The sequence below is a fragment of the Podarcis cretensis genome (genome assembly GCF_951804945.1).
Source record: "Podarcis cretensis genome assembly, chromosome: 5".
In the NCBI taxonomy this organism is placed as follows: Eukaryota; Metazoa; Chordata; class Lepidosauria; order Squamata; family Lacertidae; genus Podarcis; species Podarcis cretensis.
In genome coordinates this window covers 77722061-77749187 of record NC_137174.1, presented here as the reverse complement: position 1 = coordinate 77749187, position 27127 = coordinate 77722061, and the positions used below count along the sequence as shown (strand labels likewise).

Below are 27127 nucleotides of genomic sequence, written 5' to 3'. Positions count from 1 at the left end.
AGCACTGCATAGAATCTGAATTGTAGAGTTGGAAGGGACCACAAGGGTAATATAGTCCAACTATCCTATGTCTACTATACCTAGCATAATTCTAGTATTTTTTTTTAAAAAAGAATTCAAACAGGTTTTGAATCTTATTCTATTGCTTACAAATTCTGTAATTTATTTTCTAAACTAAGAAGAGAATTCAAAATTATTCTGATTACCGTATATTCTTACCATGGTGATTTCTTAATTATCTTGAACAAATCCCCTCTACTGGGGGACAGCTGAAGTCTGATATTCAGCAGATGATTTCTTCAAGGCTTTGAGTTCTTATCATGGCAATTACCATTTGGGAATTAGAAAAACAGAACAGCAGGGCCCACTCAATGGCTCAGGCTGCCTTTTGATTCTTCCAAGAGATAGCACCAGTGTTTCCTTGCTTTCATCTTCCCTCACCATATCTTTACCACAGGTGTTCTCTCCGATACTGCAGGCCTGTGTGCAGCATTTAAGTAAACTTTAGGTACTTTATCAATGAATGTTTTTTAAAGCCTATTATCAAGCTGCACAATCAAATAATGTTTTTAGGATATGCCATCACAATGACTGTTTCAGCTATATCAGTGCCACCAACAAATTTCAAATTGAACAGAAAAATCTGCTGTGCCAGCAGCTATCTGCTACAGCACAGAAACAAAAGCAGCTATAGATATAGCCTTCAGTGGCCACATAGTGGGATCCCTGTGTTTAAGATAATCATAACATCACAATAACATCACAAATAAGGCTCTTAAATTTATCCAATGACCTGGGAAAGGGAGAGGTTATACTACCAGTATAAGCAGCCAATATATTATTGGTTGTAATATCTCACAGCTACTACTATCTGCTACTACCATAATAGTACAGGCAGGTGCAGGAAGCACCCAAACAATAAGTATATTAAATAGAGGTTTTTAGTAGCAAAATTACAATGCAATGCTGAGTAGAATGGGAACTGCTTCCAGGGTGCAGTCTTAGCTGCTAAACAGCAAAAACTCAGGAAAAGTGACAAAATTAGAAGTCAACTTGTCCCAGTACAGCCAGCACATTAATAAATGGTAAATCCCAATGTCTTAGTGCAATTGTAAAACTACCTACCCAAGTAAGCCTACAACACACTTGTAAAGGCATGCTCAGCTTTTACGAGATTTCCAGGAAGCTTGATAGTTGCAGAGCAGTCACTTTAAAACGCTTCCCCGCATATCCTTGCTGTCCAAATAGGGCATTATTGGCTACACAGAGGAAGGAAAAGCCCTCACAAATTGGTCCCAAGCCATTTATGACCTATCTCTAGCAGATAACAGGATGTGAAGGTAAACACTGCAGTATAATCCCATCATCTATTAGGCTTCACATCAATTTGGATGCACTCAACGCTAGCTAATGTTCCTTGAGAACATCCAGAGAAGCCTCACAAAGTATTACACAATTGTGGAACACACCCCAGCCTTGAGCACGGACACTCATACATATACAATGCCGGCTTAGGCCACTAGCACCAGAATCAGGCCATGTGGGTGAGATTTGGGGGGGGGGGGTGTACACCTACCCAGCATGCTGGAAACAAATGACATTTACAGGATGAAGAGGAGGAGGAGGAGGAGGAGGAGGAAGAGATCCATATTGAATTTCTAACCCACTTCATGATTCAGTACGACCAAAGCACAGAACCGGGCAGCACAGCTGAGTGCCGCGCAAGCAGCGGCTACCCCATGTCTGCTCCCCCATTTAACGACTAAGAGGAGAGCGTGCAGGATATATACATCCCTGCGCCTACAGCTCAACCCCAACAGAGGCTCTGAAAAACCTAAGTCGTGTCATCACAAGCACCGGCTACATCACAAAACCCAGCTGACAAAACTACAAGCCGCCACCGCGAGCCCAGTTCCACCCCAGGTTAAGAACCAAGGCAAATGCAGCACACCTTTTACATACCTGGCACGGGGCCGCGTTAAACAAGGGGAGCGATTTTAAGGCCGGCGCATCAGACGCACTTTTGCGCAGACGAGCGTCTCGAAACCCGACGCTGCGTTGCGCGAGTTTCGACCCAAAGAGCAAAAAAAAAGGAAGAGGAGGGAAACGAGAAGTTGAAAGTAAGGCCTTAAAAAGTGAAGTGCAACTTGCCAACTTGGCTCCTCCCGATTCCTGGGTTGTCAACACGCGCCCGCCCTTCGCCCCATTCAGACGTGCGCGTATGACGCGTTTCTTTTTCCCCCCTCGCGAAAGCGGGCTCTCGGTGGATCAGGTAGGTGAGGGGGGAAAGAGGCGGCAAAGGCCCGTGAAGGGCGAGAGGGTCCGTTGGGCTCTCCGAACGACCCCGCGCAGCAGACGCCGGAGCCGGCAGAGCCCCGAGCCTCCGGCGCCCGCTTCCTCTCAGCCCGGCAGTGGCGGCGGCGACGCCCGCCTCTCGCTTACCCGGAATCCGGAGGCAGAAGCCGGCGAGGGGAGAGCGGGGTTTGCCCAGCGAGGGAAGAGCTTCAGGCGGAATCCATAGTCTAAAGACCCCTCTCTCTCTCGACCCCTCAGACGAAGCAGCGGCGGAAATCCCGCCCCGGGCGGAGAACGCGCCCACGCATAGGCGGAGAGGGAGAAGCGGGCGGCGGGGATTGGCCGCTCCCGGATGCCCGTCGCAGGGGGGCGGACGGTGTTTTGCGCACGGATGCTCGCACGTGACGGCCGCCGGAGGGGGCGGGGCCCGGAGGGAGGAGGAGGAGGGAGGATGCGGCGGCTGGTCCTGGCAGGAGGCGAAATGGGGCCGAGGGCGGGTGGCCTCAGGAGCATAGCTGTCAACTTTCCCCTTTTCTTGCGAGGAATCCTATTCGGAATAAGGGAATTTCCCTTTAAAAATGGGAAACGTTAACAGCTATGCTCAGGAGCCTTTATTAAAGCAAAATGATGGCATAAAATAGACTTACGTCATTTGTTCTATATGCGATATTATGTGCTGGAATGAACCAGTTGCAAGCGATAGCAGAGCCTTTGAGCATGTGCAGAGTGCTTTTGGTTTGGTTTTGCCCTCATGAAGACAACCATCAGGAAGCCACGCTGGTCCTTCGACAATGCATGGGATGGAAGCCCTTCTTGCAGGTGGGAAAAGATGGATTAAGATGCAAAGAAAGAAAGATAGACGCACCTTTTGTGACAAGGCAAAGAAGTGAGAGAGGCAATTGTTGAAGATGCTTGAAGTGCAGAATAAGGGATGGGAGTACTGGTAGAGTTTTGTGCAGGGGAGAAAAGCTAAGCGCTAATAATATAAAGGAAAACAAGCCAATGAGCGCTTCTGATAAGAGGAAACAGATCTCTGCAAGATGGAAGATACACATATTGTGCAGGATGGGAAGCAAAAGGAAAGAAGCTCCATGTGGTTTGGGAGTAGGAAAGAGAGAAAAGATGCTGCAAAATTAAGACTTCTGTTATACATCTATTATACATCTACATCCACCCCAGTTGGATGTAGATTCGACTGAATAACATTTGATGTCTACTCTGAAGTTACGCAAGAAAAGTCTATGATTCTCATGCTAGCACTTTTCCGTATGAAGCCCTTAGAAATGATGTACGAAATATAGCAAGAGGGGATAAATGACTTTTTCTTCTTTTCTTTCCATGCCTACCAGTCATACAAGAGGCTTTTAGGCAAGCCGTTACTAAACTTCCTTAGGTTCCCTCTCACCCCTTGACAGGAGTGATATCTGGGGATCCAAGGTACTTACTTTGGAGACCAGAGAACATATAGCTTAACTTGGCTTTCCCCAAGCCCAAAATGGCTCCCAAATAGTCTAGGCACACAAAGGATTAAAATAACCCTTTGAGGCTGATACAGATGCACCCAAGACCAATTTTATGAAGCTTATTAAGAATTAAAGACAGTAAAAAGACAAATGGAAGCGACAAAATGTTGCTTCAGGAAAATAATAAAGAAAATGTTTTTAGTCTATTTTGCCTGTAGTAGCTACTTGCAAACCAACCTGGTCTCCTCACATGTAACATAGCAATGTAGATGCTCAAGTTGAGGGGCAGGGGGTTGTTCAGCATTTCACTTGCAGAAAAATACCTCTGGATACAAGCCACTATATCTGCATAATGTGAGGCCCTTTTCAACGCAGCTGTTTCTATGAAATCAGTTCACACCTCAGGAAAGGGAAGACCTGCTTTGCCCCATCTATTGCTTGAATCAAGGAAGGGAGCTTCCTTCCTCTTTCACTGCCAGATATAACTCTGCTCCAGTTACCAGTTGCCGTGTGACTGCAGAACAGTTGAAGTACATTCTGAGTAAAAGATCACATGCCATGGTTATTACCATATCACTCCTTAGTCCTCTGACTTTCCCGTGGTGTGAACTGATTTCATAGAAAAGTAACAGCTCAGTTGAAAAGGGCCTTACATTATGCAGATAGGGTGGCTTGTATCCAGAGGTATTCTCCTGCAAGTAAAGCGTGTTTCCATCTCCAAAAGTTGGAGCCTCCAAATTTACACTAAGCCCCTTGAGCCATAGCACCCACTAAAAAGTTGATCTTGCAGGAGGGGGAGATCCTCTGATACATTATGCAAAGTGGTGCGGAGGCAGCAGTAGATAGGTGGATTGGTGAAAATAGGGAAGCCAGCCTTGTGTGAGCAGATGTGTTTTCTGTTTTTGCCAAAGCATTTTTTTTCCATTCAAGACATTGTGCTTGGTATGACAGCAATTTATAATTCTGTTGGATATATCGGTGCTGCCCATCAACATCTTTAAGTGATCGTTCAGTTTTGGTAAAGAAAGTAGTAGTATGCATAGAAGTTCTCACTTGGTATTACAGTCGTCCGATGATAAAGCAAACCTGTGCAAACCAGCCTGATGACATTTTAAATGCCATTGGTGATTCAGGGTGTGACTGTGTGGTTAGGGCCCGATTCCTGCACCACCAGGAATAACAGAAAGAGACTAACAGGTGACAGATGTAGGCTGTTATTGATCCTGGCAGTGATAACAAAGTTGTGTGAAGGTTATCTGACTACTCCTTGATTGTTACATAGGTTTTCGGCATAAATAGAGGTGTGTCAGTACAGCATTTACATTTTCTGATTCGGTTCTCGGAGGCAAAACCTACATTGGGCAGAACTTTAATAGCGAAAGAGTACTATGCTTGAATGTAGAAGATCTGAATTCAGTCCTAGAAAAGGAGAAACGCCGTGGCATATAATATATATATATATGGAAAGGCAATATTCTCAGTTAAAAAAACATAAAAACAAACAAATAGGGCCTCGTAACAAAATAATGTGTCGCATCTGTGGTGTGTGTGTGTCTGTGTTCAGATGGCATTTTATTCCATCTTCACAATGTTTCCTTACCTGTTCATATTCACATTTCACATGATTTTTCAGACAAATAAAAGCCACCTCTGGGAATCTACTGGAATCTAGTGAATGTGCATTGCTCATTTCTGTGCTAACTGTTACTAGACAAAAATCCAATGGCAACCCCATTGGCTCAGAAAAATGCTGGAATGTTGCATTGATTAAATTTGGGTCAGAATATTGGCATACAGTTTTTCCTGCCATTTAAAATTTAGCAGAACATGGAGTCATCAAAAAGCCACCATTCCATAACACAACAACTTACTGCAATACAAAAGGAACATTAGACATCAGGTGGAGGAAGGCTGCTCTCGAAGTACCAGCTAGCTTACTATTTTAGGAATTGTTAGCCACAAAAATATTTTCAGTTTAAGATCCAGAACAGAGGATTTGCTGTGTTGCCCTGTTGCAGCAAAACCAACTAAGAGTCTGGTGTACAGACAAGTTGTCAAGCATTTCAATTGGCTCTGATTATATTTTATACATTTAAAATTTAAACATATGCATGCCTCTTGAATTCCATTGTCATTTGGCCATCTGATGATGAAGACGACACTGATTTATTACAGTTATCAGTCACTTTATTAAAAAAAAAAGTCTCAAAGCGACTTGACAGGATAACATGCAACAAATAAAAGCAATTTAAAACAAGAAAAAAATTAAAGCAATGAACAATACAAAATACATAAAATGCTGATCTAGTGACATTAATAAGGACATGTCCTTTCTACCCCACGAAAAGATGGGTACCAGCATAGGAGCCTGAGTAAGCAAAAAGGTCTTAGAATGGCACCCGAGGACTGACAAGGATGGCACCAGGTGCTTCTCCCTGGAGAGATCATTCCACAGACGGGGTGAAGGGCGCCACTAAAGAAAGCCCATTCTTATGTAGCTACCTCTGCATCTCCTTTGAATGGCCTTTTGAGGGCACATGGAGAAGAAAACATTTCCCACCTCTAGTCCCATAAGTGCATCTGCAAGCATCCAACTAGGGATAACATGTCACACACCTAGTCCATGGCTCTAGTCCATGAAAGCTTTTGCCACAAAAGATTTGTTGGTCTTTATGGTGCCATAAGGGACGCGGGTGGCGCTGTGGGTTAAACCACAGAGCCTAGGGCTTGCTGATCAGAAGGTCGGCGGTTTGAATCCCCGTGATGGGGTGAGCTCCCGTTGCTTAGTTGCTGCTCCTGCCCACCTAGCAGTTCGAAAGCACATCAAAGTTACCTTCCAGCGGGAAGGTAAACGGCGTTTCCATGTGCTGCTCTGGTTCGCCAGAAGCGGCTTAGTCATGCTGGCCACATGACCTGGAAGCTGTACGCCGGCACCCTCGGCCAATAAAGCGAGATGAGCGCCGCAACCCCAGAGTCGGCCACGACTGGACCTAATGGTCAGGGGTCCCTTTACCTTTATGGTGCCATAAGTGATGTATGGAAGTGAGAGCTGGACCATAAAGAAGGCTGATCGCCGAAGAATTGATACTTTTGATGATAATTTATTGCATTTTAACAATAAAAAAGAAAATTGTAAAACAATATATAAAGGAAAAAACACAAGAAAAATACAAAGACACAAAAATACAAAAGTACAAAAGTACAGAAATGCAAACATTTAACATAAAACAAAGAGAAAGAACAAACAAACAAACAAACAAAATCTCTCCTTTTTTAGTTTCTCATCCTTAATTAACATTTTCCTGATTTCCTCACGCCTCCCTTTTTTGTATTCCATTTAAAGATTGGTTCAGCAAATTCATATCCTGTTAATTTATCCTTAATTATTTTTCCTCACATATTTTAGCTTCAAATTTTCATCTAATGTCAATCCATTCTTACATATTCTTATACCTTATTACTAGAACCCCTTCATTTCATTTCAATGTCATTAACATTCAAAAATTTTACAGTGTTTCTGTAAATAAATTTTAAATTTCTTCCAATCTTCTTCCACCAACTCTTCTCCCTGGTCTCGGATTCTGCCAGTCATTTCCGCCATTTCCATATAGTCCATTACTTGCATCTGCCATTCTTTCAGAGTGGGTAGATCTTGTGTCTTCCAATGCTTTGCAATGAGTATTCTTGCTGCTGCTGTAGCATACATAAAGAAAGTTTTATCCTTCTTTAACACCGATTGGCCGATTATGCCCAGGAGAAAGGCCTCTGGTTTCTTCAGGAAAGTATATTTAAATACCTTTTTCATTTCATTATAGATCATCTCCCAGAAAGCCTTAATCCTTGGGCACGTCCACCAAAGGTGAAAGAATGTACCTTCAGTTTCTTTACATTTCCAACATTTATTATCGGGCAAATGATAGATTTTTGCGAGCTTGACTGAGGTCATGTACATCATTTTCATAATATTCTCTCTTAGGGCATTACATGCCATAAATTTAATCCCAGTGGTCCACAACTGCTCCCAGTCAGCAAACATAATATTATGACCTATATCTTGTGCCCATTTTATCATAGCGGATTTTACCGTTTCTTCCTCAGTGTTCCATTTCAACAGCAGATTATACATTCTTGATAGTATCTTAGCATTGGGTTCTAACAGTTCTGTTTCTAATTTTGATTTTTCCACCTGGAAACCAATTTTCTTATCCAAATTGTAGGCCTCTCTTATTTGAAAATAATGCAGCCAGTCTCGCACCTTATCTTTAGTTTTCTCATAGCTCTGCAATTTCAATTTGTCACCCTCCTGTTCCGAAGAATTGATGCTTTTGAATTATGGTGCTGGAGGAGACTCTTGAGAGTCCTGTGGGCTGCAAGAAGGTCAAATCTATCCATTCTTAAGGAAATCAGCCCTGAGTGCTCACTGGAAGGACAGATCCTGAAGCTGAGGCTCCACTACTTTGACCACCTCGTGAGAAGAGAAGACTCCCTGGAAAAGACCATGATGTTGGGAAAGATTGAGGGCACAAGGAGAAGGGGATGACAGAGGACGAGATGGTTGGACAGTGTTCTGGAAGCTACTAACATGAGTTTGACCAAACTGCGGGAGGCAGTGGAAGACAGAAGTGCCTGGCATGCTCTGGTCCATGGGGTCACAAAGAGTTGGAGACGACTAAACAAACAAACCTGGTGCCATTAAGACATGCCTTTCCCAAGCTTGAAAGCGTATGAAATAACACAGGGATATTAAATAGTTCTTTGCCCAGTTCTCATGCACTTGCTTTTCAGATACCTATAGTTTCAAGCGATTAAGCTGTCTGATCCTTGTTGGGGGGGGAGGGGGGAGAGTACAGTTGGCTTCTGATCCAAACTGGTGGAGCTGGCTTATAAAGTTGTTATGGTAACATGAGTGCTGAGATTAGATTTATTTACAGAAAGTGCAAAGCTTACCATAAGCAATAAAATAAACACCAGACTCACTTATGTTCTGGCGCTCTGTGGTTTGAGAAGTGCCTGTTGAGCAAATACGACGGGTGTGATTAGCTTGGAACATGCATGCACATGCCTTGATCAATACGTGGTTTGCTGGTTTAATTAAGTTTACGGGTTGGAAAAGGGAACATTTTTTTTGCTGTCCAGTGCAGCCTGGGAAACAAATTCCGCTCATTGTTTCCTGCAGGGTCTACACTGCCTGCTTGAGCCTGGGTTTTCCAGGCTGCCTTTTGGGAGGTGGGGACAGGGTGGGATGTGCACATTTTGCTCGGATGTTTACCTCCTGCTTTAAATAGTTTTTCTTTTGCCTCCAGTGCGGAGATAAGATTTGCATCTGACATGGAATTTGATGGAGTAGAAAGACGTTGGAGGCGTTTCTAAAAAGCTTTTTTTTTTTTCCAAAATGAGGATTTTCATCGCTTTTGAAGGACTTTGGGAATCCTTCGACATTTCATCAGAGAACACAGTGAAAGATCTAAAACTGATGATAAAGGTAAGGGCTTGGCCAAGTTGCTTCGTTCTCTATTATTTTGATTTTAAGTGCTTGTGAGAATCTGAATCAGATAATATTCATTGCCAAAATGAAACTTCTAAGGAACGTCTTCCTACGCGCTGGGTTCTTTAAAAAAAAAAGGAGAGTTCAAATTTAATGGAATTGTCTTCGTTGTATTTCATTTCAAGAGTCTGGTTTAAATTTATATTATCTGTTTTTATATTAGAGTATAATATTTTACATTTTAATCCATCTGATTAGGGCTGCATATACACCATACATTTAAAGCACATGACTTTAAAACCTTGGGAACTGTAGTTTTTAAGGGTGCTGGGAATTTATCCCTGAGGGGTTAACTACAGTTCCCATAATTCTTTTTGGAAGACGTTATGTGCTATAGATGTGCATTAAATATATGGTGTGAATATGACCTCAGCTTCACTAGGTGGTTTTGAATCTGCATATATTTTCATGAGGGATGGTTAGAATAGTCTCTCTGAGGGATGAAAGCTGAGTAGACAAACTTAAATAACTAAGGGCTCTGCTGTCTTGTAAGGTTCAGCTAAACCCTTCCAGTTGCAGTATGCAAGTGTTGGTGCTGACCTTTAAAGCCCTAAACGGCCTCGGTCCAGTATACCTGAAGGAGCGTCTCCACCCCCATCGTTCTACCCGGACACTGAGGTCCAGCACCAAGGGCCTTCTGGCGGTTCCCTCACTGCGAGAAGCCAAGTTACAGGGAACCAGGCAGAGGGCCTTCTCGGTAGTGGCGCCCTCCTTGTGGAATGCCCTCCCACCAGATGTCAAAGAGAACAACAACTACCAGACTTTTAGAAGACATCTGAAGGCAGCCCTGTTCAGGGATGCTTTTAATGTTGATGTATCATAGTATTTTAATATTCTTTTGGAAGCCGCCCAGAGTGGCTGGGGAGGCCCAGCCAGATGGGCGGGGTATAAATAATAAATTATTATTATTATTATTATTATGCAAAAGAGAAAGTTTAAATTTGTGTACAAGGATTTATGTATTTTGGCACAACCACCAAACACATTTGAGGGGGGCTTCAGATTCACTCCAGGGCACTGTAAGTCGATATGAAACAACACAAAATAAAAATACAGTTCAATATGTTTTAATTTATCAGAGTTTTAATCCATTTTTACTATTAAGTATGTACCATTGAATTATAAGGTGCTTATCCTCAAGTAAGTGTGCATAGGATTGCAACCCAAACACATTTACGGTCCAATGGTATGAATGTTTACTTGCAAGTATATCCCAGTGAATTCAAAAGGACTCTTGTTCTCCATCAGGGAAATAAAACTGAGATAGATAGATATATTTTAAAGCCTATTATAACCTCAAGCCATGAAGAACAGCATGAGAGAACCTGGTCCTGGTCCTGGTAAACAGAGCACAGGATCTGGCACTGAGTTGGGATAAGCAGCTTGTGGCCTCCCAGATGTTATCGGGCTACAACTACCATCTTCACTGACTGTTGACCATGCTAGCTGGGGCTGATGGGAGTTGGAGTCCACTGGCGTCGGGAAGGTTGCCGGCTGTCCACCCCACACTAAGTGTCCCCCTACTGCAATGGGGCCCCTTACACCAGTGTTTCTCAAACTTGGATCTGCTGCTGGTTTTGGACTACAACTCCCATCATCCCTAGCCAGCAGGACCAGTGGTCAGGGATGATGGGAATTGTAGTTCAATAAACAGCTGGGGACCCAAGTCTGGAAAACACTGCCTTACAGTCTCTAATACTGGGCTCAGGCCCTGCCTCCTGTACTGAAGCAACAAGTTATCGCCAAATGCTATGTGGGTTAGTCCACATAGCCGTGGAGGAGCAAGGATGGTGAGGGGGTGGGATCCACATAAATAATTAATTCCCATTTTAATAGGAAGCTGGCATTATACTGAACCACACCAGTGGTCCATTTAGCTCAGCATCATCTACACCAAGGTGGAGAACCTCGGGTCCAGCGACCAACTGTGTTCCTCCAGACCTTTCTGTCTGGCCCTCAGGGCTGTGACAACCCCTTGTTTGCGTGGATGGAGGATATGCATGTGGATGAATGCAGAGAGACTTTTGCAGGGTTAGGATGCAAGTCTGCTGTAGAAAGGTCCAAGGCACATCCATGGCTCCATCCACTTCTGCCTCTCGCCCTGCCCACTGTTGCAATGCGGCCCCCGGAAAGTTGCCTGCCAGGGAAGGTGGCCCTCAGGCTAAAAATGCTCCTCCCCCCCCCTTGTCTACACTGACTGTCAGTGAGCCTCTGATTTTTTAGACAGAGATGCCAGGAACTGAGCCTGGGAAAGGTACCGTATTTTTTGCTTTATAGGACGCACTTTTCCCCCTCCAAAAATTAAGGGGAAATGTGTGTGCGTCCTATGGAGCGAATACAGGCTCCTTGGCTTCAGCGATAGCAATAAGCCTCCGAAGCGCAGAGGGAGCACTCCCTCCGCACTCTGGAGGCTTCGTGTTGCTTTCGCTGAAGCCTGGCTTCAGCAGAGAGGGAGAGCTGCACAGCGCCCCTTCAGCCAAGCGGGAGGAGAAATGGAAGGGGCTCCGTTTCTCCTGCTGCTTTGCTGAAGGGACGCTGAGCAGAGAGGGGGAGAATTTTTTCCCCTTGTTCTCCCTCTCTAAAGCTAGGTGCGTCGTATGGTCGGGTGTGTCCTATGGAGCGAAAAATACGGTACTTTGCACTTAGCAATAGGCGTTCCCTGTAGCTCCCTCAGTGGTGGGTATTGGCTTGAACGCTAACAGGTTATTTGCCCTGGATGTAAGTGTTTACGGCTATCTCTAAAATAATTATTTCCTCCCCCTTTAAGGATTATTTTCACGTTCCTCTCTCGGAAGATAAGCAAGGCAGGCGGTATTTGGAGCTAATTTATGCAGGAGCAGTGTTAAAGGACAGCTGGATACTTGCTGATGTAGGCATATCAGTTTCTTCGACCATCAAATGTGTTGTTAAGGTATAGTACGGTTTTAAAACAAACAAACCTAGGCTGCCTAATTAGCACGGAAAGTCTCCATGCATGCCGATTTCCTCACTAAATTATAGATCTTGGGCTAGGATCACTCAGCAGGAATCAAAAGCACCTGATCTTCCACTGAGATGCAGTCACCTTCAGATAATGATGGCAGGAAAGCACTAATGCAAGGAGAGTTAAACCTTAGGCTGTGTACACAACAAGGTGTTTGTAGCACAAAAATATGCCTTTTCTATCTGGAATTGTACTTGCTTATCCTCAGCGTTTTGCTTTCAATCTGGATTGATTCTAGACCCTGCTATCCACAAGCATGGGTGTGGTTTCTTGATATTCCTTTGAAAACCCTCCCCTTGATTGAGTTATTATCCACACCTTGTCCTCCCTGCACATGTTCTAGGTGAAAGAGGAAGGAGGTGGCGATTGTGATCTAGTTAGATGCCCACCCACTATGTCATTGGGCAGTTATGTATACACACCCTGTTGCCAGGGCTGTCGACACTTGTTCACAAAAGAACACTGTGTGGGATAATCTAAGGTGACCTATTGGAATGAAACCAGTTTCCAGGGGCAGGAAAATACGCAACAGATCTTGATTGTGTGTGGCCTACGTTAGGGTGAGGGGAATACTCAGTCTCCACTCCTTCTAGAAAAAAAAAAGCCACATGTACACAGACTTTAGCCTCACACCGATTTTTAAGGAACTTTGACTGCACAACACACACACACCATACACTTCAATTCCTGCAAAGAATCATGGGGACTGTAGTTTACTCTTTGCAGAGCTATCATTCCCAGCACTACAGTTCCCTGGATTCTTTGGGGGGGGGGAGCCCTGTGTTTTGGATGTATGGTATGAGCACAACCTTTGAAATATTTCAAGGCTCTCTTTTAAAATGCAAAACCTTGAATATTCCGTATTGCTTAGTATCCCATATCTTATACATTCTGTAGTTCTTCAGAAAAATGGAAATGATAGATCTGTACAGAAAGTACATTAATATGGTAGCCAGGATGTCAGTGCCTGTGATATCTGAAAGGATGTTCTGCCTCAAACACTGTTCCTCTTTGCCCCTACCTGCTGCATCCAGCAGTATGCTTGTTGTTTAGTCATTTAGTTATGTCCGACTCTTTGTGACCCCATGGACCAGAGCACGCCAGGCACTCCTGTCTTCCACTGCCTCCCGCAGTTTGGTCAAACTCATGCTGGTAGCTTCAACAACACTGTCCAACCATCTCATCTTCTGTCGTCCCCTTCTCCTTGTGGCCTCCATCTTTCCCAACATCAGGGTCTTTTAGCAGGATGCTAGTTTTGCCCTAAGGGAGGCAGAGGAGCAGGGTGTTGTTGTTGTTGTTGTTGCCACTACTACTATTATTATTTACTCAACCATCATCAGCAGGTCTCAGAGCTAGTTAAAACAATTTAAAAATTGAGAATTAAAAAGAGTTGAAACATCTTACAGTCACAAGAGTAGGATGAGTCCCAGAAACACAAATCTCAGGTGCTAATGGGGTGACTGGCTGCAGTACTAGCTCTAGGCTTGAGGACAGCCAGCCTCTTGGCAAAGTTGGAAGGGGCCTTTAGTGACACCAGGTGGACTTACCTGGTGGTGGCGGCAGCAGCAGCAGCAGTGCCCTGAATCAGTACCAGGTGACTTGTAATCCGCCATTTAGATTTCCACCAATGTCCAGAGCAATTCCACCCCCTCCCATTTTGAAGCTGATATGCAAACAGAGAGAATTTCTGAATTCAGCTTGGCTGTGGTTTGAGAATCCTGAAACAATTTATCCCAGGTCGCTTTGTTTTCTCAGTTTGAGAGTTAGTTTGCCAGAATTTTTTATTTTTCCTGGCACAGCATTACTAAGATCACTGAAGATGAGAACAAAGCATAGAACATTGAGAGCCGCAATTCTCTGCCCAGTTACCTAGGAATGCAATCCTCTGATCTCAGTTGGAGTAAACAGAATTGAACTGAAAAAGGACTGTGCTCATATTGGGGCATCTACAGAGATGGAGAAACATAGCCAGACATTGTTCTCAGAGCCTGGAAATCCTATATTAGAAACCATTATTTCCATTCAACAGGACCTTTAATTGTGACAAGTGTTCTACAAGTCCTGTTTTGTTTTCTCTCTGAACACCTCTACTTTGTGAGGTAGGTCAGTGGTTATTCCTATTTCACAGATGGGAATGAAGGTTGCAAAAGAAGGACTTGCACTAAGTTGTAACTAGGCCGATCTGGAATTCAAATCCAGCTCTTTGTATATAGGACAGTGCTAGGTCTTCATATCTTCCTGTATCTCCCCACTGTAGAGATTGTAAATTAAATTGAATTGAATTTTATAACAAAACTGATTGTTGCTGTTGTGGGCTATAGCATCATCCACAAGACCACATTCTATGCATTGGGGATGGATGCCCGCATGTCTTATAGTCAGAATTCTACATGGGCTATAAGCACAATTTTACAAAGGATATTACCACTTAAATATTGATCTCATTGTTGGGTTTCCTTTCCAGGAAGAAGATAAGCCAGTTTTCTATGTTTACAATGCTGTCACTCGTGAAAAAGTGCCCATCATGGGGAAGATTTATCTCCTGGGGTTAAAGGTTTCCCAGCTCAAAAGCCTGGTAACCCTGAAGTGTGGCTTTCCAAACAGCATTTATTGTCTCAGGACACCAGAGGGCAGAGAGATGTACGACTGCAATACCTTGAGTGATTATCAGTTAGATATAGGTATTAAGACTGTTTGTGGGTTTTTATCTACTGCCATGTGATAACATAGATCTCCAGACTTTTCTAGAAATATCTGAACTTAAGAAATAGGTATCATTTTGGACTGTTTCCTTGAATATTTTTTGTGTATGTTGGACAACACCATATTTTGCAATATTATTGGGCCTTCCCACGAGTGCCTTCTTAACATCTGCAAGTGATATAGAGTATTTGGAAATGTTAAAACAAAGAAAGCTGATAAAAAGCTAGTTAAGTTTAACTTTTTATAGAACCATGCAGTCAGATAATTCAGCCTTTGTTCAGAGATACTGCTGCTGCAATTTGCACATTAAAAAAACAACAACACTTTGTAGCAAGCAATCTATATCTAAGTAGCCTATGAAACAGGCTATTTGAAAGGAAAGACAATTTGAAAGGAAGCATTGTTGATACACTGGTTTGCCTCATAGAAAAGCAAAATAAGTAGTCATAGAGTAAGGCTGCAAGCCTATGCTCACTTACCAAGCTGTGAAGCCCATTGAACTCTGTGGGGTGTAGTTCTGAGCAAAGATATATGTATAGAATTGCAGTGTAAGGCTACAGTCCAGTGCATACTACTCAACTATCCCATTTTAAGCGGGGCATTCCAGAAGGCATCTGATCCCAATCCTGTATGTCCCAGTCCCATGCTCTGGCCATGCCAGAGTGCAGGACCAAAACATTGGTGTATTTTTTGCTTCCATGCTGTGATGCGAGTCAATTGGTTCACACCTGAGCACGGGGTCAAAAAACGACAACCCAGAAGCAAAACCCACCTTTTCCCCTGCACGTCTCTGCTCTTCTCATTTCTTCTGACCTGACACTTCTGGAAGCCAGTTTCCAGAAGTACGTCTGCAGTGCTGGCAGAGGAGGAAGAGGTGGCAGGCCAAGGGAGGAGGGCAGGGAGTAGGAGCAGCGTGAGCGAAGGAGAGCAGAGATGGCTTGGGCAGGTAGCGCCAGGATTGGGTTGGTGAGCGAGCGAAGGAGTACAAAGGTGGGACAGGTGGGATGGTGGGGGCAGGGGTATCCTGCTTTGCCCTCCAATAATTTTGGAATGTATGCCATTGTACGCTCAGCAGAGAAGCCATTAAACATACAGTGGTACCTCGGGTTAAGTACTTAATTCGTTCTGGAGGTTGTTCTTAACCTGAAACTGTTCTTAACCTGAAGCACCACTTTAGCTAATGGGGCCTCCTGCTGCTGCCACGTCACCGGAGCCCGATTTCTGTTCTTATCCTGAAGCGAAGTTCTTAACCTGAAGCACTATTTCTGGGTTAGCGCAGTGTGTAACCTGAAGCGTATGTGTCAGAGCTGCCCCTAGGTCCCAGCTCACAGAGGACCAACGCCCGATCGTCGTTATGTACAAAAGTCTTTATTGAAGTTCAACTTCCATTCCAAAGCCGCAGTGCACAGCTCTACGTCTTAAACCCTAGACCGGCGAAGTCCCGTCTGAATCTCCTCCCCTCTGACACCAGTTTAAGATCCTAGCCCTGCTCCACCTTTTCCGTTGTTCTCTCCTCCTCTGGGTCCTCCTGCCCGCCGGGGCTTTCCCCTTTCTGGACTCTTCTGACGCTGAGTCGGCTGACTCCTCCCCCTGTCTCCGGCGGGCTTTAGGACCCGGTTCCCAATCCTCATTCTCTGCTGTCCCGCGCTCCTGTACATTTGAACTTGCCTCTCGCGCCAACCCAGTGACCTTCCTCCTGACCGTCACACTGCCTCTGTCACTGCTTCCCTCTTCCGGGATACTGCCCGGATCTGACCTCCCCTCCGTTGTCTGGCTCTCCGATGGAGACGTGGCCAGCCCTGACTTATCTTCACTCCCTGGTGTGGAATCCTCTGCCCTCGATACCTGGGACTCTCCCCCCCCCACTATGCTCTGGTGGGGAAGCTGGTCCTGATTTCCAACTGCTACTCTGGGAGTCCCTGCTGGTCCCTTGCTCCTGGAGTGTCCCCCTTGGGAATCCCCTTGCCCTGGCCACTGGCGCCCCCTTCTGTGAATCTTCCGATTCGCTGGAGAGGCTCATGGAATCTCTCGGGCCACTGTCATCTTCTCCTACGCTGCCCTCAGATTCTTCCCCTTCGCTCTCCATCTCCCCTCTTCCCTGTGCTTCTGCTCCTGAACCCCTGACAGTATGTAACCCGAGTAAGTAAGCGTATGTAAGGAAGTAAGCGTATGTACTTACTTCCACAGAAACCTGCACATAAACTGGCTGCCAAGATGTACAAAGTGTCACGGAATTCTACTCATTATTGATCCAGAGTAGATTCCATTGTATAGTTAGCAGAGTAACCTGCGGGAATTTAAGGGAGTGGTTTATATTTAGGTATTGTCTCCCCCCCCCCTTGAATTTTAAAGGTGCGGCTTATCTTTGGATACAGCTTATATTCAGGCCAATACGGTATTAACGTTTCCCAACCTGATGCTCTCTCAATGTTTGGACTAAAGTTCCCATTGGCTATGCTGGCTGGGGCCGATGGGAGTTGTAGTTCAAAGCATCTGGAGGACTTGCAGGTCGGGGAAAGCAGAACTACAGTATATAGAATTCAAATAGGACACTTTGGTTGTGATGGCATCTAACAACAGTTCCCGCCAGCAAATTATGTTGTGAAAAGTCTATTGTAATATGTGAGATTTTAAAATTTTCACGAAAAAGCTAGAAGCAGAGCAAAGGACTGGAACTTTCTGTTGGCAGGCACAACTCTTCACCTGGATGTTTGGGATGGGTGGAAAGAATTCCTGACTGGATGTCTCTTAGGAAACAAGCCCAAGGTCCAGCGCTATCTTTCAAAGGAAGAACCAGTGCTCAGGTACAATCAATTTAAAATAATAGTTAACTTTATAAAGAGGTTTTCCATTTGAGACCGAGACGGTCAGTTTCAAAATGCCCCTCCCCTTAAAAAAAAATTATTTGACCTAGGTTCTAATCTTGCTTTGACACCTTTATGAAAGGTGCTTCTCAGGCAAATTAGGTGCCTCCCTTCATGGATTGCAGATGGAGGGAGGGAGAGAAACAAAAACAAAATGTATACCCCCAAAGTACTTACCGTAGGACTCAGCTAGACTGGTAAAGAAAAAGCCTTTTATATGCATTGTATATGCGATATAACATTGTGCCACCAGATGGAGATGTGTAGTCCCATTTTTCTCTACCCATTTTCCCTGTTTAAATTCACAACGCTTTAAACTGAAACGCTTCTTTGGTGTGTCTAGATCCAGCCTTAAATGGAGCTTGATCTGCACAGCCCTAGTGAGCAGTTGCTTTTACAGTCAGAAGCAATCTGCCCGGACGCTGAGGTCCAGTGCCAAGGGCCTTCTGGCAGTTCCGTCACTGAGAGACGCAAAGCTACAGGGAACCAGGCAGAGGGCCTTCTCGGTAGTGGCACCCACCCTGTGGAATGCCCTCCCATCAGATTTCAAAGAGATAAACAACTACCTGACATTTAGAAGACATCTGAAGGCAGCCCTGTTCAGGGAAGTTTTGAATGTGTGACATTCTAATGTATTTTTAATCTTTGTTGAAAGCTGCCCAGAGTAGCTGGGGAAACCCAGCCAAATGGGTGGGGTACAAATAATAATAATAATAATAATAATAATAATAATAATAATAATTTACTTTTATTCAGGGATTTTCAGACTCATGACTTGAAAAAAAATTGTTACATTATCCTCTCTCTACTGCATGCCTAACTATGATTTTTTTGCAAAGGACTTGTTTTACTTTTCACTATTCATTCATGTTCTCTCTCTCTCTCTCTCTCTCTCTCTCTCCCTCAGATATCAAAAGAGGGTAGCTCTTTATATGGCAGCCTTTTTCGGGCACCTTCAGCTTTTGGCGTGGCTCCTGAAACAGGGTGTGAAACCCACTGAACCAGTTGGCATACATCCCTATCGAGAGTGGTGTCACGAAAGCAGCCAGCCGGATGTCACCAGTTGTCCAGTTCATGCAGCTGCTGAAGCAGGCCAGCTCATGGTTCTGAAAGCCTTTGTCAATTACAGTGTCTTATGCCTGGAATGCCAGAACTCTGCCGGACAAACTCCCTTGCAGCTATGTATCCAACACAGACACAAGAACTGTGTGCTGTATTTAGTCACCAAGATGTGGTCCGTGGTTTCTTACCCTAATTCCTCCCTTCCCATGAAAATCTACATCAAGTTAAAACTGTGGCTGCTTAAGGCTCAAAATAACATCTGTACGAAGAAGCGGCACAAGCAGACATCAGTCTTCAGGACTAGGGTTGGGGACATTGTCCTTGTGGATGGTTTCACAGAACCCAAAATGACTTCCAAAAGTTTTTATTCGGCCACAGTCAAGGGCACAGGCCGCAGAGGCTATGAACTACCAAACATAAACTCTCAGTTGCAGCACGGGCAGGGTGACTGGTGCTTGACGATTTCAAAGGGGTACCTAGGGACAAATGTCAAATTGCCCCTGGTAGCAGATGCATACAACAATGCTAATGCAGGCAGACTGGCACAGAAAAATAACGCCAGGCGGAAGATTCTGCACATTAGCAGTGAAGAAAATATGGACCAAAATATGTGTTTAGCAAGAGTTCCTCTACCCACTGTCTCTGTTGTCAAGCCCGTTTCTCGTTATTCCATCTCCAATGCAAAAATTCTGCTCAATTCTTCTGTCAAGTCTTTTTCAGAACACAGTGGAAAATCACCAAGGGAGAATGCAATCTACTGCTTAGCCATAGCCAGGTATGTTTATCTTTGTTCTTACCAAGAGTGGGCAGTGCACCCAGAAACACCCCAGTCTAAAAGGCAGCAGCTAATCACACTATTGGTGTTGTATCCTTTTTAATTCTGCCCCCACCCCACCATCAAGACTGAATAAAATATAAATAAATAAAAAGTGACATTTTAAAGTACATGGCTTCCCCCCAAAGAATCCTGAGAACTGTACTTTACCTCTTGCAGGGCTATAATTCTCAGCACCTTTAATAAAATACAATCCCCAGGGTCCTTTGGGTGAAACATCATCTTTAAACGTGTGTTAGGTGTGCTTTTGAGGACGTGGGTGGCGCTGTGGTTTAAACCACTGAGCCTTGGGCTTGCCGATCAAAAGGTTGGCGGTTCAAATCCCTGCGATGAGGTGAGCTCCCATTGCTCGGTCCCTGCTCCTGCCAACCTAGCAGTTTGAAAGCACATCAAAGTGCAAGTACCGTATTTTTCACACCATAGGGCGCACCGGACCATAGGGCGCACCCAGTTTTTAGGGGGGGAAATCAAGAAAAAAAATCTTTCCCCCCCCCCAGCCCCAAAGAACAGCGTACAGGCTGCGCACAACCTCTCCCTGCTGAAGGGGTTGCGCGCGGCTATGGCACAAGCCAAGGCTATGGCACAAGCCTCCTGCCGGGAGAGGCTGCGTGGAGCTAAAGAAGCCATAGCCCCGTGCAGCCTCTCCCTGCCGGAGGGGTTGCGCGCAGCTATGGCACAAGCCAAGGCAGCGAGCAGGATGGATCCCGCTCGCTGTTTTGGCTTCCTCTTTAGCCCCGTGCAATCTCTCCCTGCCGGGAGAGGCTGCGTGGAGCTAAAGAAGCCATAGCCCCGTGCAGCCTCTCCTTGCCGGAGGGGTTGCGCGCAGCTATGGAATGAGCCAAGGCAGCGAGCGGGATGCATCCCGCTCGCTGTTTTGGCTTCCTCTTTATCCCCACGCAACCTCTCCCTGCCGGAGGGGTTGCACACGGCTATGGCACAAGCCTGCATTTGCTCCATAGGATGCACACACATTTCCCCTCAATTTTTGGAGGGGAAAAACTGCGTCCAATAGAGCGAAAACTACGGTAGATAAATAGGTACTGCTCTGGCGGGAAGGTAAACAGCATTTCCATGCGCTGCTGTGGTGTCGGTGTTCCGTTGCGCCAGAAGCAGCTTAGTCATGCTGGCCACATGACCCAGAAAAACTGCGGAGTGGACAAATGCCGAATCCCTCAGCCTGTAAAGGGAGATGAACGCCGCAACCCCAGAGTCATTCGCGACTGGACTTAACTGTCAGGGGTCCCTATACCTTTACCTTTTAGGTGTGCTTTAAAGGCATATGTTTTATGCATTTTCCTGATCTGCCACAATGTATTTTATCCTATCGATTCACCCAAGTCTATGTATCTTTCCAGTAACATACTGCACTGATCTTCTTTACAGTTTTATTTAACATTTACCTCCTGTATTTCTATGGCGAGCACAGCAGTCAACTTAAGAAATTTCCTGGAAATAAGTTCCATCTAGCCATTAATCACAGTAGGATATCGCTCATTGGAAACAATGGGACATACTTCTTGATAGATAAGTGTAAGATTAGGACCTAAATCATAAAACAAAAGCACTAGAAAAAGCGAGATACTATCAACCATACAGTTGTGAAGTATCATAAAAACAGCACAGCATCCAACAGAGAAAACATGCCAGCCTGGACTGTGAATTGAAAACACCTGTCAACATAAAATGTGCTTGATCTTAAGAATCTTCTGAAAAGAGGGGGCCAGATACACCTGATTTGGCAAGGTGTTCTACAACTAAGGCACCACAACTGAAAAGGCTGAGCTGTCAGGATCTCATCCAACTCAGATCCTGGGGAGAGCTGTTCAGAGAAAGAAGCCTGAGGTCTCACAGATAACTCTGTTCATCTGAACACCTGGAGGGACCTACAGCAGGTTAAAAGCAGCCTGAGCAGCCCCACTTCTACACCCCTGGCCTTATTTTTTGGAGTATGTACCCTGCGCTGAAATCAGTTGATATAACGCAGGACTGAAGTTTTTTTAAAACAACAACAACAATTAAATACAGTGGTACCTTGATTCTCAAACTTAATCCGTTCTGGAAGTCCATTCCAAATCCAAAGCATTCCAAAACCAAGGCGCGCTTTCCCATAGAGAGGAATGCAAAACGGATTAATCCATTCCAGACTTTTAAAAACAACCCCTAAAACAGCAATTTAACATGAATTTTACTATCTAACAAGACCATTGATCCATAAAATGAAAGCAATAATCAATGTACTTGTACTATAAAATAAGTAAGACAGTATTGTAGATGATAAAAATTTTAAAAAAATAATCTTACCTGCACTGATGATAGCCATTCTTTGCATGGGGGGGCCTTTATCCATTTCCACAGTCACACAATCAATCAGTCAATCAATCAATCAATCAGTAGCTGAACTGGGTTCCACACAGTCACAAAAACAAATTAATTGAAAAAGCCTCAAAAACAAAAACGCAAAATAAATACCAAAAACAAAAGTGCCAACCTTAATCCGTCTCGGAAGTCCGTTTGACTTCCAAAATGTTCAAAAACCAAGGTGCATCTTCTGATTTGTGCAGGTGCCCCAGAAACAATAGCCGACAACCACATTGGATGTTCAGCTTCTGAAAAACATTTGAAAACCAGAACACTTACTTCCAGGTTTTCGGCGTTTGAGAATCAAGGTACCACTGTAAATGAAGTCTGCAGCTTATTTAACAAATGCATGACAGCTGGATCTGACTCAGGGTCTGGGTAAGCTACTTTATTCTGAGAAAAAACACAGAATACATAATCTCCCTCTCTTAAATATTTTATTTTTAATTGCATATGCAAGAGAGAAGTGCAGATGCAGTAACTGAATCTTCTTTATTAGCTGTAATATTTATTTGGGGGAGACTCCTATAAAAAAGGGTGTCTTGGACAGACTTGACTCTCGCTGATGAATGCATACTGCCACCATGTGGTTGTAGTGATTTAAGCAATAGTAACCCTGGTGTTTCCATCTGAAGAAAAATACCTTTTTGCAGCTACAAGCTAAAGGATGGTAGGAAACAGCAGGAAACTGCTGAGTAAGCTGACAGCTGCTAAACTCTCCAGGGAAATAAAACAAGCAAAGAACTGGGTAATAAGCATAGACAACATATAAAATGGAAGAGACTGATCTGCATCAAATGATGACCCAAACCATGGTTTTAGGTTAGGCTGATTGGGAAACAGCTATCATCTACCTTGGCTTCTACATAACATCTGAAGTCTGGGAACAGTGGCTTGTTCTAACCAAAGGGAGTTAAAAGCAAGCAAGAATCATACTGTGATTTCGGTTCCTGGATTGTTTACTTACTGAGGACATATCTACCTACATTTCCATGATGGACCTTTTAAGAGCCATACTGTTCACCAGTGGATTTTCCAGACCAACACAGGGATCTTTATTAGCAAGGGGAAGGAGGGCCAGAGGCAGATGCTTTGTGACATTCCTAGGCAGCCAGTGGTTAAGAGCAATAGCAGAGCCCTGATGGGTCAGTCCAAAAGTCCATCTATTCCAGCATACAACCATATACCTATGAGACATCTACAAGCATGACATGAGTGTAATTGCCCTCTTCTGGTTATGGTCACCAATAATTGTTATGCAGAGGTATATTGCTTCTGGAGGCAATACAGTCATATCTCGGGTTGAATATGCTTCAAGTTGAGCATTTTCAGGTTACGCTCTGCAGCGACCCGGAAGTAAGGGAACGCGTTACTTCCGGGTTTTGCCGCTCGCGCATGTGCAGACGCTCAAAATGACGTCATGCGCGGAAGCGGCAAATCACAACCCGTGCACGCGCAGACGTGGGTTGCGTTCACTTCTAGTTGCGAACTGGGCTTCAGAACGGATCCTGTTTGCATCCAGAGGTACCGCTGTATAGCTATTATGACTTGTAGTCCTTTGATGTCCTCCATGAAGATATGTTTTGCCCTAGTTTAAATGATTAGAGATTTCTGCAGCATAATCTGTGCCCATCTTAGGCGAAAGGTAAAAACTGTTATCACTGCTGTGGTCTGTGGTCTCTCTTTGATGATGCATGAAGCTGAAACAGCCTAATGTTTGCCATGGAAGTTTACTGAAATAATCTCCACTTGATAATCGGTCCCTATCTGACCACCGTATTTAGAGTTGTATAGATTAAGAATGGGGATCCTGTGGCCCTCCAGATGTTTGCCTGCAGCTTCCACATTCCTGATCATTGGTCATGCTGGCTGGGGCTGATGGGAGTTGAGAGTTGAGCATCTCATAACACATCATGTAGCAAAACTGTTCCCGGACTGCGCCACCTCAAGCTGCAAGTGGGGAATTAATAAGTCTGAATGTTTTCCCCGTTGGAAATGGGGTGGAATCCTGCACACAGGAAACCAACAGATCGTGGAGGTTGCTCCTAGACACTTTCTGTGTTCGGTAAGTTATGAGGCAATGTAGGCTCCAGTTCCCGTCAGCCCCAAGCAGTACGGTCTACGATCAGGGATGATGGGAGCTGTAGTCCCAACAACATCAGGATGGCTGCAGACTAGCCACCTCAGCATTAAGCCTTTGGTTTAATCACTCTGTGTTTGTCTCTTGCAGAAGCAAACCCTAAATACATCTGAATGTAAATATTCACATTTATCCCTTTATCACCTTGCCTCTTTTTTCCGCTTTCCCCCCTGGTATCTCTCCCTCTGGATAAATTCCAATTGCAGTCCCTTTGGGGCAAGGAATTATAATTTTGCTTGAGTTAATCTGCAAAGCTCTACGTACACCTACAGTACTACATAAATAAAAATAGTACGAGATGGAAATGCATCAACCAACTATAGCATTACTACATATTTATGTTTCCTTGATTTAAAACAGAGTGTTTGGGTTTGTTTGTTTGTTTGTTTTTATATATATTTAAAACTAGGTGTGATATGTACTTATTCTCTGCTTTTTCTTTGACAGTGAAAAGTAACATACATCATATCTAAATCTTCTATTGCAGTGCATTTAAAGAGAAACCTTGGCTCGAACAACTTGGCATTGCAAGAACCCTGGCTAAAAAAAGCATATACAAACCTGTGTGCTTACCAGCCTCCATTTGAAAGAAGCATTTGCTGGAGATGATCCATCTTGAAAAGTTGTGTTCGGAGATCCTGACACATTTGCTGATAATTTTAAGCTATATTTCCCACCCCACCAATTACATACAAAGAGGATTACATCATGGAATATTAATAAGACAGATATATTCAAAATGTAATATATAATTTGTGACTGTATATTTTTGGCTCTTAGTGTCAGGCACTGTAAATTGACAGGCCTTGTAAGTAGTCAGCATGCTACTTTACATAAATTTCATCTGAGGGGAGTAGATTGAGAGGGAATCATTTTTGAAGGCTAGTAAATTGGAACTGACAGCTGAACTCCCCCCCCCCCCCCGAGGACTGAAGTCTGTTTTTTTTAAAAAACTAATTGCAGGGTTTTTTAAATGCATCAAATAAACCTATACAAAGTTGACGAAGACTTGCTTATATAAAAAACAAAATTAGTTAAAAACTGAAGAGTGAAGCCTCAAGAGAGATTGCGTGTGATTTTCACCTTGGAGCCTTTGGATAATGAGGACTATTTTCAGACTATCCAGTGTACTCAATGTGTACAACAGGTGCTGTCTCTGGAGAATTGGATTGAGGGTTAAATTTGTAATTAAAATTGAAACCTTCTGTCTCATGTGTGGGAGAAATACAAAAAGTATACGGGCTGTGAAACCTTTCTAGCAGAGTAAAAGCACTTGCACATTTGGCAGCTTACTGAATCTTAGAAATTAAGCAGTTGTGCCTTTTTATCTCCTTTTTTGTTGTCTCTGACCTTCCCCTCTTAACCACTGTTGTAGAGAATGAACCACACATGTATAGTAAGATAAACAAAAAAGGTCACATTTGGCTACAGAAGGAGCCCAAGCTTGGTGGAAGAATTCAGGTCCCACATGCAGGAGTCCTAGGTTTGAATCCAGGGTACAACCCCAAATAAAATATTTCTTGGGGGTTGTGGGTGTCTCCACACTTAGCCACAGCTGAGCCAATCTGCAGAAATATGGTCCCTGTATGGAGCTCACCTAGGGGCAGCTGTGGGCAGGATTCTTACACTGCAGGGAGTTGGATTAGATGATCCTTGGGGTCCCAACTCTACAATTCTGATTCCATGGGCCAAGCTGCCATTTTGGCCTACTTGTTCCCTTGGCAACCCATGCGACCAAAAGCCCTCCCAATCAGAGAACTTACGATCCCACTTTCAATATCATTTGTACTGTACCTGCAAAAGTTTCAGGGCTGGCATGTGCTGCTTCATTTTCCAGCTGGTGCATATCCCACAACTTGCAACAAAATAGCTGCAACTTCCTATGTCACTGTTGAATAGTGGGTAGACATGACAGACAACACAGCGATTTCTCCAAGCAGCTCTTTATTTTGTAAGCTGGAATAGAAACTGAACAGCAAACAGCTCAGCCGGCCTGCTTTTATAGGCAGCTGGCTGTCAAACATTGTAGCAAGAACAACCCAGGGTTTCCCGCCTAAAATAACTGACGTGGACCTGAGTGAAAACTACATACACAATACTCCTGGTGGCCTGAGTGAGAACTTCAATACATAACACCCCTCCCCACCGAGATAAGGCGTTAGTTACAATCGTAATGGTTTCCTTATATACAGCACTACACGTAATGGTTCAATTAGGCACAAAGCATATCGGTTACATTTCACATTACTTCCATTAGACCAACAGTGTTACATGTCCAACAACATAGTCCTTTAAATACGGTCTACTGGCCTTGTGGATTTCCTGGGCGGAGAGTTCAACAGCTTCTGAGGCCACGGCCTCCTCAGTGGCTTTCTGCAGCATGAGGTCTGGCATGGCGAGGAGATGCTGTTGCAGACGGATGTCCCGGACCCCACAGATGATTTGATCCATCAGGGCATCATCTAAGTCTTGGAACTCGCAGTGCATTGCAGCCTGTCAGAGGGTGGTGGTGTAGTTGTTGATTGACTCCCCCTCTGCCTGGTTCCAGTGGTAGAACGCATGGCGGGCAGCAATCTTGGACGGCTTTGGTGCGTAGTGGTTGCGGAGCTTCTCTTGAATCGTGTCTCAAGGTGCTGCCTGGACTGCTAGAGGCGCAACCAATGCTCGGGCCGTCGCGAACACTTCGGGGCCACAAAGGCTGAGGAGAGGCCCCGCTTCTGCTCTACAGACCCTCTTGTCAGCTCATTTGCTTGGAGGTAGCAGTCAAACCGAGCGAGGTAGGAGTCCCAGGATTCAGAGGCTGGGGCAAACGGCGGTAGAGGCACGAGTGAAGCCATGGTTCCGATGCCGACGTGGAGGCGATGGATGGTACACTGTGC

General features: G+C 44.4%; 2 protein-coding genes across 10 annotated transcripts in view; one reads left to right on the top strand and one right to left on the bottom strand.

Moving 5' to 3' along the window:
* RNF13 (ring finger protein 13) overlaps positions 1–2602 on the bottom strand; it is a 55257-nt gene extending 52655 nt beyond the window's left edge. The window contains exon 1 of one of the 2 annotated variants that reach the window (XM_079978184.1): positions 2443–2602. The gene's annotated coding sequence lies outside the window, so the exon portion shown is untranslated. Of the gene's footprint in view, positions 1–1962; positions 2058–2442 lie in introns of those variants that run through there. The other variant, XM_079978185.1, reaches the window with a different exon arrangement.
* ANKUB1 (ankyrin repeat and ubiquitin domain containing 1) lies at positions 1990–25520 on the top strand. Of its 8 annotated transcripts, none has more exons than XM_079977985.1 (7): positions 1990–2120; positions 9062–9240; positions 12071–12214; positions 14751–14967; positions 17679–17793; positions 18761–19690; positions 24736–25520. In XM_079977985.1, the coding sequence occupies exons 2-7, from the start codon at positions 9151–9153 to the stop codon at positions 24833–24835; spliced, it is 1596 nt and encodes a 531-aa protein (XP_079834111.1). In that variant the 5' UTR covers positions 1990–2120; positions 9062–9150; the 3' UTR covers positions 24836–25520. The 8 variants fall into 8 exon arrangements, with proteins under 8 accessions (XP_079834111.1, XP_079834108.1, XP_079834112.1 ...); XM_079977982.1 differs by having other exon boundaries at positions 17640–17793; XM_079977986.1 differs by having other exon boundaries at positions 2035–2120; positions 9156–9240; positions 17640–17793.
* The last annotated feature ends 1607 nt before the right edge of the window (positions 25521–27127 follow it).

What these genes read in the sequence shown, in the direction of transcription:
- ANKUB1 (XM_079977980.1), top strand. Translation starts at nt 3,047, where the DNA reads ATGAAGACAACCATCAGGAAGCCACGCTGGTCCTTCGACAATGCATGG. An exon ending in ATCTAAAACTGATGATAAAG is followed by an intron (nt 9,241 to 12,070) that starts GTAAGGGCTTGG and finishes TCCCCCTTTAAG; the next exon opens with GATTATTTTCACGTTCCTCT. An exon ending in AAGGAAGAACCAGTGCTCAG is followed by an intron (nt 17,794 to 18,760) that starts GTACAATCAATT and finishes TCTCTCCCTCAG; the next exon opens with ATATCAAAAGAGGGTAGCTC.